The sequence below is a fragment of the Antrostomus carolinensis genome, unplaced genomic scaffold, assembly GCF_000700745.2.
Source record: "Antrostomus carolinensis isolate BGI_N321 unplaced genomic scaffold, ASM70074v2 scaffold12293, whole genome shotgun sequence".
NCBI lineage: Eukaryota > Metazoa > Chordata > Aves > Caprimulgiformes > Caprimulgidae > Antrostomus > Antrostomus carolinensis.
Genome location: NW_010307298.1, coordinates 1,671 through 15,000, shown reverse-complemented (window position 1 = coordinate 15,000; position 13,330 = coordinate 1,671). Strand labels below are relative to the sequence as shown.

Here is a 13,330-nt window from a genome sequence, read left to right as displayed (position 1 = left end):
TTCTATGATAAAAAGTAAACAGTACAACTATCATAAACCAAACACATTTAGACGAACTTGACAACTACTAAAAAAATTTTGAAGGCTTCACAGCTGCTTGTCTGCGGGAGGAGAAAATGCAGAGGATGCTAAACACCCCTGAAACCATCACCCTTCTCTCATGTTGCAAGGGTAACTCAGATGGAACATTTTCACACCTTACTTCTTTTTTGATACAGGAAAGGCTTGAAGTATTTCCTTAATTGTTTCTGTAATGACAGTGGCTTAAAACCTGAGCCATGAAATACATGTTGAATTCTGCACTTTAATTGACTCAAATCTCTGCAGGATTAGAAGTCTTTAAGATCTTGGAAATTTATTAAAAAATGTATCTTCCCAGCATTCAGAAATTAAAAAGAATAAAAATAAGCAGAAAACCTTGTTTGTTTTTTTTAATAGCTCAAAAAAATAGCAAAATTTTCAAAATAATTTAATTTAAAACAAGAACACAGCAAACTTCAGTCTCCCTATACAGTAGGTAGAACTCAATTCCTGAGCAGAAGCGACTCAAGGTACCATTATGGAAGGGAGCACATGGTACTGATCTTTTTAAAGACAATTGGTTTTTAAGCTTCCTAGATTACATCATATTACTTTGTAAAGTACTAATTAATATTCTTCACTACACAGTCTCTTCTAGGTTTACCCAATGCCCAGCTGGTCTGTCGCTCAGCTTTGTAATGCATACCTCCATCTGCAGTTTAATTATTTCATTCTGCTTCTCTTCATTCTGAATTGTCAGCTGTCTAGTTAGCTCTAGTATTTCCAGTTCTTTTTTCTCCCTCTGTTCTCTATACTCCACTTCTTTTGCTTCAACTAGTAACACAGTAACACCAGATACGATGATTACAGAAGATGTTTAGATGGAAAAATAACATAATTTCCCAAATATTAATGCTTTCTTGAACAGCAGATCAATATTTCATGGGAAAACAATTTCATTCAAGCAAAAAACATACTTAAAAACTATGTGAAAACCACCCTGTCCCATCCCAGTAAGACAGAGTGTCTTTAAAGAAGCAACATGTTGTACAAAGAGTTTGTCTGGCTTTTTTCAGCTAAGTGGATGACCAACAACTCCTACTCCTCGAGGCTATGCCAGTAATGGAAAAAAAATAATACTGAAATCCATTCTTTCTCCTTGCAGTATTACTTATTTGTGAAAATAATCTCCTACTATCCTGAGCATAGCTGAAACACCCTAACAGCAGTCTAGCTTATAGTTCAAAGAAATTTTGCAGTCAACACTTAACCCAAAATTTCATTCCTTCAGAATTTTAGGTCCAAGTCCCCTATATCTGTTCTACCTGTCTGGGAATTTCTGCTTATCCTGTGTTGCTGTATTATTGCCTCATTGCCACTGTCTACTTTGTTGAGCAAAGACGAATTTCAATTAAACACTGTCCACTTCAAGCTTTCATGTTTCCAGTAAGAAGTGGAACTTATCCTAGAAGAAGTATAGCTCCTGCAGGTTACAACATGTTTTACCCAGTGCTATAGTATTCAGTCTTCAGAGAACTTACATTTTTTTCTTATATCGCAATTCAACTGTGTTATTTTTAATTTGTGGTCTTCGTCTCTGTTTTTAATTTCCATCATAAGTTTCTCAATCCGATCTTCATATTCCTGTGAATGTAAAAAGCTTCATTAAAATCTTGATGTTTCTGTGCTCTTAGCCTTCTGCAAAGCACAACATTCATGTAAAAATGTACAGTACTCTACAACTTGGTACTTGTTTTATCCTTGATCTAGTAAATTCAAAATGCCCAATTCCTTCTTACATAATCTGGCTGAGGTCCACAGATGAAATATGTAGCAGATTGCATTGCATTGCAGCTATCAGTTAATATAAAATTACAAATTGTACTTACTAGGCAAACAGGCAAACAGAGAAGTAATATTCCTTGCCCCAGTCCAGGATCTGATACAATGCTGCAGTTAGTTAAGTGACTACAGCTTTACTTTTGTGGATTTTTGACTGTAAGATTGTACCACAAAACCTGTATTTGAAGTATGAATTTTGTTAATATTGCTTATACCAGGGATTCCACAACTTCATACTGGCAGCAGCAGAAACACCAGTGATAGCAGCAGTAGTGATGCTAGTGACACTGATACTCAAGTGAAGAGTTTGAGCACGCCTATTGTAAGTTTGCTCCAGTAACTGCTCCAGAATTACAAAGGAATTGGCTGTGCTTACTTCAAAAATGAGTGGCATAGATTAAAAGTAGACATGGTAAATGGAATTTATTATGAGACAGATAAAAAGTAGAGACCTATTATCTTTGTAACATTTACTCTCAAAGAAACAATAGACAAAATTCAGACAGTTCTTGATTCTCTGGCAGAAAATTATTTCCACACAAAACCACATTTTAATGCAAGGCATTCAATTTTAGAATGCAAAGTTGATTTTAAAGCTAAATACAGCTAAAAAAAATAAGTGCATCTTAGATTGAGCTAGAGTTCTCAGCACTTAGTAGTTTTGACCTCTTAGTCCCTCTAACACATTCTCACATTGATACTGTCATGAGAACAACTCTTTGCTTTTTCCATATGATAAATGTTAGGAGAAGTGCAACAATAATGGTATTAGTAGCAAACCCAAGAATATAAAGATATATGAACCACTACAATGGAGATAATATATTGGTCCTCTAAGTAACGATCGTTTGTGACATACCTGTTCACAAGCCTTTAATTTCTCTTCCAAGCTGTGAATGGTACCCTTCAGTCTATCATTTTCATCTATGCAAATAAAAAACTGTATGATACACTAAAAAGTACATTTTAACAGTATTATTAGCATGAAAGCAGAATAAGAAAATTGCTTTCATTTTTTGACTTGTCTGAGCTTTAAGAAACTTTTTTTTAGACATCATAATAATCATTTACAGAATATATTCTCAGTCTCCATTTTTTAAATGAGAAAATTCATAGTTTAATCATAGTATTTGCCTTGTGTTACTACTTTGAACTGTACTTAGCCTTCTGATAACTGATACATTCAACAAAATCTAGAGGCAAAGTTCTTTGGCTCAGAAAGAAAAGATTATTATCATGGCTACAACAGTTTCGAAGTGGAAGATGCAACTTTTCAAGTACTTGTTTCCCAAAAACTAGATAGTAATATCTCTCAAGCAGAATTTAAAAAAAACAGATAATGCTTTTTTTTATTATTAAAAGTATTGAGTATTAAAAGAAGCCATATACTTCAAATTTTTAGAGTTTTATTAATATTTGTGCTAATATGCCTTGAACACCCAAAGGGTATAAAATTAACTACATGTTGTACAGTTAAACTGTGGTGTAAAGATACAGCAAATATATATATATATTTATCAATGAGTAATTGTAAAATATGGACATTGGCTAAATTTTAATAATGTAACACTGAGAATTAAGACTCTTTATTTTAACAAAGTGATAAAAACTATGCATAAGTGCTTTAATAGACTACAGTCCAACAGCTGAATTATAGTTTCTCACATTTTGTAAAATTGCCTGTGCTATGCTGAAATAAATTTAAAGCCCACTGTTGATCAAAAAAACACACTGAGGCAGAACTTATTTCACATGTGGATTCTAAGTAGGATAATAGCAAGACATTCATTAAGCATACAGACCACCTAAATCTGCACAAGATTGATTTTAGATACATTTTTTTCCCTCTCTGTTTAGCTGCCAGTGTCTTTCTCTCTGAAAAAAACCCAATAAATATAAACAAAAAAATCAAATGCCTTCTTATTGTATATTAGAGTACAGGATATGTAAGAACATTTTTCTTTTACCTTTCACATTACACTGGTTTTCAATGGTTTTTGTTAGACCTTTTATCACATTCTGTAGAGTAGTACATTCTAAAAGAAATTAAAAATTCAGTATTTTTAATAACTTATTCATAATTTTAATTTTCTATTTTGTTTAGAAACTTTTCTCAAATATGTTATAATAATCTTGATTAAATATCAGTCTAAGTATTCTTGCTGTCTACAGAAATAACTTGGATTATTTTGATGTGGTTACTGCTTATTTTTAGCTTTTAGTTTGGTGACAGATTAAGAACAATTTAATGAAGCAATACGAACAATTTCATAAAACTATTAAAGTTTTGTTTCTATCCAGAAAACAAGGATTTTATTGTTACCTGGGCAGTAATGAAGTTTTCCACATCAGCATTCCAACACTTTGATGTAATTAATGAAACTGAGGCGTACTTTCCTGACAGCATTTTTGACAAGGTTCTTTTCAATAAGACCAAGACTAGCCACTCATTGCAGTTTCTCACCCCCTTTTTAGAGCACATTAACGTTAATCTTTTGGCTCAACATAAACTTGGAGATTTTGAATATCCACCTATATACCCATTATCTCATTTTAAACAAAACAATTATGTGTATGGGTATGTATAGACATGAAAATTGCTATCAATTTACATATTTGTATTTCATAATTTAAATTTTTAAAATTGCATTTTTAATATTTTAACACCACATGGACTGCCTGTAACATAACATTTTGTTTTAATTGAATACTATTTTTATCCCTTACGTTCCTTGTGACCTTATCAGTAATGTTACAAAGCATTCAAAGACTGGGAAGACTGGGGACACTAAAACTGAGTTTGCTTGCTCTTAAAATCTTTCTATTCCCAGAGTACCACTGCATTTATAACATGGCTTTTAATTTAATACAACAGATAAAGTATGCTAAGTAACAGTTACTTAACTCATAAGACCAAAGCTCTGGTAGATGATGCAATTAAAGACTACATTACAAAAAATGGAGTCAGGGAGATTAATTAAGATCCCAGCTCAGAGATTCAGTTTTACACTGAGACTTTTTGACCTTTAGTCTGTTCTTCCATCAAGCCCGCTTTTCATGCAGCCCAGCAGGTTGGCCGGCTGCCTTCTCCCGCTCGGCGCCTCCACAAGCACAGCAGGGGGAGCACGAACAGCACAGAAACATCGCCTGCCCCCAGCGCCTCCACGGCATCAAAAACGCCGGTGCCAAGTCGGAAGCACTGGGTTAGCGTGCACCTTTGTACCAAATAGTTCTACTACGAATCTTCTCCCATTTGAAAATGTACGGAGATAAACCCAAATGCTTGTAATTTATGCACAAATTGGAAAGACATCTATGCATCTGAGTGAAGAACAGGACAGCAGCTAGTCTTGGAATGAATCACAGCTCTTTTGTCTAGTCCCCAGAATATCTGCTTATCTTTCTTAACTTTACAGGATGTATCACAGAGTCATAAAATCATCTGGGTTGGAAGGGACCTTTAAAGTTCATCTAGTTCAACTCCCTGCAGTCAGCAGGGATCAGGTTGCTCAGAGCCCCGTCCAGCCTGATCCTGAATGTTTCCAGGGATGGGGCATCTACCACCTCTCTGGGAAACCTGTTCCAGTGTTTCACCACCCTCATTGTAAAAAATTTCCTCCTTATATCTAGTCTGAATCTCCCCTCTCTTAGTTCACAACCATTTCCCCTTGTCCTATCACTACAGGCCCCGCTAAAAAAGTCTGTCCCTATCTTTCTTATAGGCCCCCTTCAAACACTGAGAGGCCACAGTAAGGTCTCCCCAGAACCTTCTCTTCTCCAGGCTGAACAGCCCCAGCTCCCTCAGCCTTTCTTGGTATGAGAGATGCTCCATCCCTCTGATCATCTCTGTGGCCCTGCTCTGGACCCACTCCAACAGGTCCATGTCTGTCTTGTACGGAGAACTCCATGTTTCTTGGCAAATCCTTTCTGTAATTACAGCTGTGACTGGAAAAAAAATACTGGGAACACACAAGTTTTACTTGCCTAAATTAAGGAAGAAAAAGTAAATTTTTGCTAAGTGATGCAGCTTTGTGGATCACTGGCATAGCACCTGTTATGGATTCTGTGTGGTTCCTTCCCTGTAAAAATACTCCCTACATGCAGAAAGACTGAACAGCCTAAGTGCTCTTTTCCCATGTTTAATATCTGTAATTTATTGCAGTTTCTTCCATCTGCATTTATAATTGAAGCTATTGGCTTTTTGTTTTTTATAAGGCAATTACATCAACCACTATTTCCTTTAACACTTTTGAAACATAAAGTCAACAAATGCACAATACTGAAGATGCTAAATAGAGCCACCTTAAGTGTTCAACAGACAATAACGTGATTGCTTTCTCTTTAAAAAATCCAGTAGATTTTAGTTCAGAACTGCAGCCTACCAGGACACGCCACAAGAGTTCATTTAGTCACCATGGAAAAGGTTTAGGAGCAGAAAACAAGAATGATAAACATGTGTCTGTCTTAAGTGGATGTGCAATGATTTACACTAAGCCAGTGGTCCTGGTTCTCACCTCTGTTTAGCAAAGAACACACCAAGACAAAACAAAGCTCACTTATGACCTTCCAGAACATGTATACACTTGCCTAGTTGCTCATCTTTTCCCACCTTATCTTCAGTTCAAGTGTTCTACTCTCCTATCTCCCTTGAGTTTTAGAAGTTTTCTTTCTTCCTTTTCATTTCCTTCAGAACTGCCAGGCTTTTTTTACCTTAAACAGTTCTAGAGAGAGATTTCTGGCAATCATGGATATCAAGGATCCCTCGAGTTCTCACTTACACTTGTTGGAGATTTCTTGGGGTGCAAAATGGTGTTCCTATTTCAGTTTCTCATACTAACAAAGGGTTCTTCAGCCAGGATAAAAACCTCACCACCACTAGTAGCCACAGACTCTTCAGGGTAGGTGGAACAACAGCCTTTCCTTCTTTTTTTTTCCCTCTGCTTCTCTGCTGTAAGCAGCATGTTTATTTGGAATTGTATGTGAACCATCTACCAGCATGTTTTTTTCCTTAGCATGTTCTGTGAATTGCTCTCTGGTTTACTGATAAACCTTATATTCTAAGGCTGAGTTGTTTACCTACCCTGTAAAGTCATTTGCTTTTGTGTTAAATTTGTAATGGGATGACCTTGAGAATGCTCTTCAACTTGAGAATGTACATACATTAAGATTGCGTGTTGACACTGTTCATCAGGAAATTGACACAGCAGTCCAAACCCAGCAATTTCAGTTACCTTTGGACCAACTCTTCAAATGATACTTTCAGGAAATGTGGCTCTGACAGCATCTGCTGCAAATTATGGCAATTTGCTGCCAAAGATGCTTTGTGACGCTCCTTTCTGATCACCATTAATACAGTTCTAAAATACAAATTTATAAGCTTTTCATGCCATGCTACTTGAAGTGCTTACCTTATTGGTAGGCACGTTAACATAACAGAACAGCCATGATAACTGTCTTAATTTCTAAACATATTCTATCCCTTTGGCATTTGTCCTTTACCTTTCACTTCCTTATCCTCAGGTAGCTTTCACAACCACCTCTTGGATGCCCTACATTGTTCCAAGTTCCTGCTTTTCACTTTCTTCATTACTACTACTAACAGTTCTGCAATCTCTCTAGCTCATGGACTAGAATCCTTGTCTTCCAAAAGTTCTGCCTCCTATCTGTATCTGTACTAATTCATACAACTACTATGATTGCACAATTATTGAGATTTGTTTTTTCCTGACTATCCCTGCTGCTAAAACTTTAGCTCATATTTCATACTGATTGCTCTGGTATTTTCACTTGGCCTTCTGCCATCCACATTTTTTTTCCCCGTCATGTGTTTCAAAACAGTTCCAGAGGTCACTCTCTTCTGTTATATCAGCATAACTATCTCCTCAAATCATTTCACTCTTACCTCATCGAAGGGAGACACTACTATTTACAAAGCTCAAATCTCTTTTCTGACTTTCATCTGTTTTCAGTCCATTCTACTTCCACAGTGCTTGTTGCAGCCATCCCAGCTGCTCTGATTTCCCGAGTTCTCTCTTTCACTTTCTCTGCTATCCTTTATCCCACAGGTTTTATGGTAAGAATAATTCATTCTTTTTGTCCACCTTTTCCTTCCCCTTTTTAAAAATCTATTTTGTGTAAACCCCTTCCTCTCTGTTTGTCAATAATGAAGCCTCTTGATCTGTTTCTCAGTGACTGTCCTGCATTCTTTTTTGTGCTTAATAGAGAAACAAACGGCTCTAATGAGTCAGACAAAAGTTCCAGGCAGTTCACTATCCTACTTCACAATACCCAGTAGAAGATACTTCAGGAAACAGGGAGAAAAGCTGGATAAACACTACCCTTAATATACCCTCACAGCTCCCAAAACACAAAAATAAGAGAGATCTGAGTAAGAGGTACTGTCTTCGTGTTTAACACATTTGTTAGGTTTTGTTACATGAATTTTTCTAATCTTTTCTAATCTATACCTCTGTTATCCACAAGCTTCTGTGAAATTGATTTAACAAATTTATTTTGTAATGCATGGAAAAGTTCCTCCTTTTGTTTGCTTTAAATCAATCAACAAGATTGATTTCCATCTAGTTCTCTCATTACATTAAACGGTGAATATTCATTCCCTTGTCACCTTCTCTATGCCATTCATAACTTTACAGCTATGAGTCATATCAGCTCTAGTTTGCTCTTTAGTCTGAGAAGTTTCCAGTCAACTTAAGTCTTTCTTCAGATGTTCCAAAATCGTGACCAAACCTGTGAGGGCCCCAGGGGCATTCTCTCCCACCCACCTCCTGGGTGTTTGCATGGGCTCAAGGCCAACTTAGAAAGAGTACAGCTGCTGACCTTGATAAAAGCTGTTTGAAGAAAGCTGGAAGAAGACTCAGAAATGGCTGCCCCTCCTTCCCTTGGGAGCTGCTTTTAAACCGAAGCTTTTGCCCTTGGCCTGCCTAGGTCTAGGCTGCAGCTGTGTCACAGCCACATACCATGTAGCTCTAGACCCTGGTCATGACCTAGGGAGTGACTTCCTGGCTTGGTTTCACTCTTGCTTCATCAGTAGGGACCTGCTAGTGATCACTAGACCATGTCTGGCCCTTGTTACCATTTCTGAACCTGATCCTGACTCAGCCTCCTGTCTTGACCTTGGACCTGTTCCATCATTACATACATGTTTGGGAATGTGGACTTCTGGCTGACCCTGACAGCCCTCACTGGGCCAGCCCTGCATGGGTACGGTGGGAGTGAGTCTTGGCTGGTGAAGCCCCCACCTCTGTGGGCCTTGTTGCATGACTCGTTCCTGATTCCCTGTCCCTTGCTCTGCCCTGGCAACACCAAACCTTGCCACCTTCTCTGTTGTCTTTTGTAGTTATGGTATGCCCATTTTGAAATGTGGGGAGGACCAGACATTACATGAAAATCACAGAGTTTATGGTTTGTTTCTCTATTTCTTCCATAATTCCTCCTGTCACTGTGTTTGCTTCTTTCATCACTGACATTTTTAGAGAACTATCCAGAAGGACACCAAGATCTCTTTCCTGAGAAGCAGCCAACTAGGGCCAACCACTGTTTATACAAAATGCCTCCCATATGCACTGCTACTGGTTTTCATCTCTCCTTTTTATCACTTGTCGTTCTGCATCATGAGATTCTTGGTATAACTGAACAGATTAGCATCGTTAGCAAACTTCAGTCACTCAGTAGCTTTTCCAATTCATTTCTGATTATGCTAAATTATTTAAATCCTAGTGAAGATCTGAGTGAAACCAACTGGCAATCTCACTCCAGCATGAAACTAAGTTCATTCCTACTCTGTTTCCCAACTTTTGGCAAGTTCACTTGTCAGAGACCAAAGTTCTGCAGCACTTTTCAGCAACTCTATAAACTACAGAAGACAGAGCAACCACAAATCTCTGCTAAGTACTAGATATTATTGTTCTTTTCAAATATCCATCTGAAAAGATACACTTCTAGAACTAAAAAATAAATCTTAATTTAATAGTTTTTTCTTTGATTCCTCCTTTATTTGGCAACTTTTTTATTATGATGTAGAGGCTTATAATTCCCACCTGTAAAACAGTAAATGCCATTTCATTATTTAGCTTCCATTAAACAGTTTGAATCCTCTTAATATAAATTATTGTTATCATTCATAACTATCAGCACCATAAAATGAAATCTGCTATACAAAGTAAAAGAAATAAGACCAAAACTGATCATGTTAAAGCTGACAGTAACACAAGTACTGCCTATGGAATAAATTCACAACACTGGTATCAGCTTAACTGAACTCAACCTTGAAGGATCATATGCTATTCCTTACACTTTATAACTGAGTTGGAAATGTCACGGAGATAAAATCTTGACACTGACATTATAAACACAAAATGGGCTGTCACATTGTTTAATCTGACCTTCAGAGAGTAAATCTCACACAGATAAAATGCATAATCATTTTGGACAGCTTTTCAGTCCTCTATAAGTCACACAAATGTCTAGGCAGAACAAGACACTGAGATCCCACCAATACCCAAGGTCCTTACAGAATTAGTTTAAGTGAGAAAAATGCAAAGAGGAATACTAAAAATTCAATATACAAGTCAGCATGGTACAGGCAAATTATATTCCAAACCCCAAACTGGGCTATCAGATTGTCCCTAAACAAAACAAGTCACACAAGCAACTAAGAAACACGATTCTTTATGTTATGGCAGAGCACTAGCCCCACCAGTCTGACATGCAACTTCCAATTACAGGTAAGCTTTGACATTTCAGAGGGCAGCAAGACACACGTTTCAGAATGCATTGAGCTCACTTCTCATTGGGCAAAATGTTTCTGGTGACCAGGTGAAACATAACATTTTTCATATTGATACTAATGGAACAGCTGTCAGTCCTGACCTTACTTCTCCCAAATGTGGATCCTGTTGTTCTACACAGACATCTGAGTGGCTTATGGATTAACTAAGTCACAGGCTAGCACTTTAAGCAAAACTACTGATGTTAGTCTGCTTAAAAATGCTGGCATTGTCAACTGTGGCAGTTCACTAGAAGCTCAAGGGGCTTGTACGGATGGGAAAGGTAAATGTCTGGGCACAGGAACATCACCAGGTGTACCAACCTCATCTGAGCCCCTCTCTCTTTACCTGCCAACACATTGTTTCCTTGGAAAAGGAGATAACACAATGAAAAGAAAAAAGATTAAGAGGAAAAAAAGGAAAGAAAATACAAAAGGAAAGATTTTCTTTCATAAATACTGCATGCACTCACAAGTATCTTGAAGTGGATGGATATTGACATCAACTGGAAAACAGCTACTTTCATGCAGTTCTCAAGATACGTTTGTGGATTAAAGTTGTCTGCTTTATGCAAATTAGACAGATTTTTACATGTACTGAGATTAAGCATTACTGTTTTCACACAGCGTCTCAGATCATTGCTATTTTATTTTTGTATTTGATATGACTGAAAAGAATGGAAATATTTCTCAGAACTTCCTGAACATATGCATACCATTTTTTAAAAAATAACTTACCTTCTTTTACTGATTCCTCCTTTGCTTGGCTTAATGTTAACAAGCTGTTACATTTTTCCAGCTGAAGAACCAGTAGGTTATTTGCTTCGTTAATTTCTGATATTTTCTAGAAAAATTGAAAAAGACTGAAGTTATATTAATATCTTTTGATTTAGTTTTAAATATTGAGTTTTAAATTAATAGAAAATTTAACAATTTCACAACACTGCATTCACACACCTGTATTATTTGGCATTCTGGAAACTCCGTTATAGAGACAAACAATGCTGGACTTGACAGCCCCTGCTCCTGTGAGTTTACCCTGCAGAACTAAGAATGCTGACTTACATCACTAGTTATAAACGGGTTTCTTCTCAGTTCTGTAGCCCACAGTCTGGATCAATCCTCAGCAAGGTTCTTTCTACTGCTTTGCATATGAGGTTGTCAACGCCCTCGCTGAGCACCAACAAGAGTAATAGGTGTGAATAGGAACTGGTATATGTTTTTTCCATGAGAAATGCTAAATTTATTTCAGGTGCCCCTTTTATATTATCTTTAGTACAGATTTACTGATCAGGAAATCACCAGAGAGCTGGACAACGTGGGTCTAACAAGAAATACAGTACTGATTTTCCTCCGTGGATCAATCTTCTAAAAACCGACACATACCTAAAACGAAGAGAGCTCAACACATATGGAATAAAAGAACAGATGCTCCTGCTATGGCAATGACATTTTTCTAGAACAAGGAACAATTTATTGAAAAAGACAGTCCAGCAAAGCTGTGGAATACTGTTATCTCCAATAGCAGCTGCTGATACAAAGGGACACTTCCACACTCTTCCCGAAGAGCCAGAATTGGCCTCTGTGCTGTTAAAATTCTCGCACAGGAACAAAGGCTTCTCAGACCTCACAGGAGTCACTCACACCACTCTGTGATACCGTCAGTACAAACACTTCCCAAGCAAAGTGGGTATTACAAGGCATATTAATAAGAATAAACTGATACCACTTCAAATAAATTTTCACTTGAAAAGCTTATTAAAGTGTCACAAAATATTCAGATAGCAGTTTCAACAGTCTTACCTTTTCTATCTCTGAGAAGTTATCTAAAAGTTTATCAAGGTTCACCACACTGATTTTATTCATAGTTTCTTCATGGCTGGGATTCATTTATTTCTGGACTATATAATCCAGCGATCACTGTATATATAAAAAATAGATCTATGAATTAATATATTTCTCATTCATACTATGTCAAAAGATCTAATATGCACAAATGTAAGCAGAACAAAGAACATTTTTATTTTTAATTAAAACTATTTTTGCATGTGAGGCTAAACTTCAACCAACCTAAGATTTTGCCCTTCTAGGAAACACAATAAATGTCAGAAAGCCCCTGCAAAATCTATCAAACTGTTAGATTATACAGTTTAATTTGGAACTTTTTACTGCAATTAAAAAATAAACCTGAATCCACTTCCATAGACATAATGATGCAATTTTGCCTAAACATATTAGTGGTCTGCACATAGAAATTTTTAAAACATATGACCTATTTCTCTTTAGATATGCTGCTCAGACAGACTGGTCTTCCTGTCCTCACTTTAAAGAGTAGGAAATTTCAACCAATTGAAACACTTACTCATTCTCTACTGTGTGTATTTTAGAAGCAACAGCTGAAATTTTGTTAAGTTTGATCAACTTAAAAAATGTTACTGAAGTAAAAGAGATTTTACCAGGCACACATTAATGCAGGAATCTAGACCCTTCACCTGTGTAGATGTTAAGAATACTTAACTGCTCAGGCTTCAAGTCACTTACACATTTTCTTATAAACAATTTGCCTTAATATCAGTGATGAGACACTGTAGCACATAAACCTTACTGTGTAAGCAAAAAGACAGGATTTTGAAAAGCATCCATATAATTCCATATTATTAATACAATTCCTATTTTTAGTAA

General features: G+C 36.7%; 1 protein-coding gene across 1 annotated transcript; it reads right to left on the bottom strand.

Annotated features, from left to right (window-relative positions):
- Positions 1–727: 727 nt before the first annotated feature.
- Positions 728–12,538, bottom strand: CCDC152 (coiled-coil domain containing 152; the record flags this gene model as incomplete). The annotated part of the gene is made up of 6 exons (XM_010165383.1): positions 12,452–12,538; positions 11,387–11,492; positions 3,831–3,899; positions 2,723–2,787; positions 1,563–1,665; positions 728–855 (listed from the first exon to the last, which is right to left on the bottom strand). Coding segments are annotated over exons 1-6 (558 nt in total), but the record flags the coding sequence as incomplete, so codon positions are not given.
- Between the last annotated feature and the right edge of the window lie 792 nt (positions 12,539–13,330).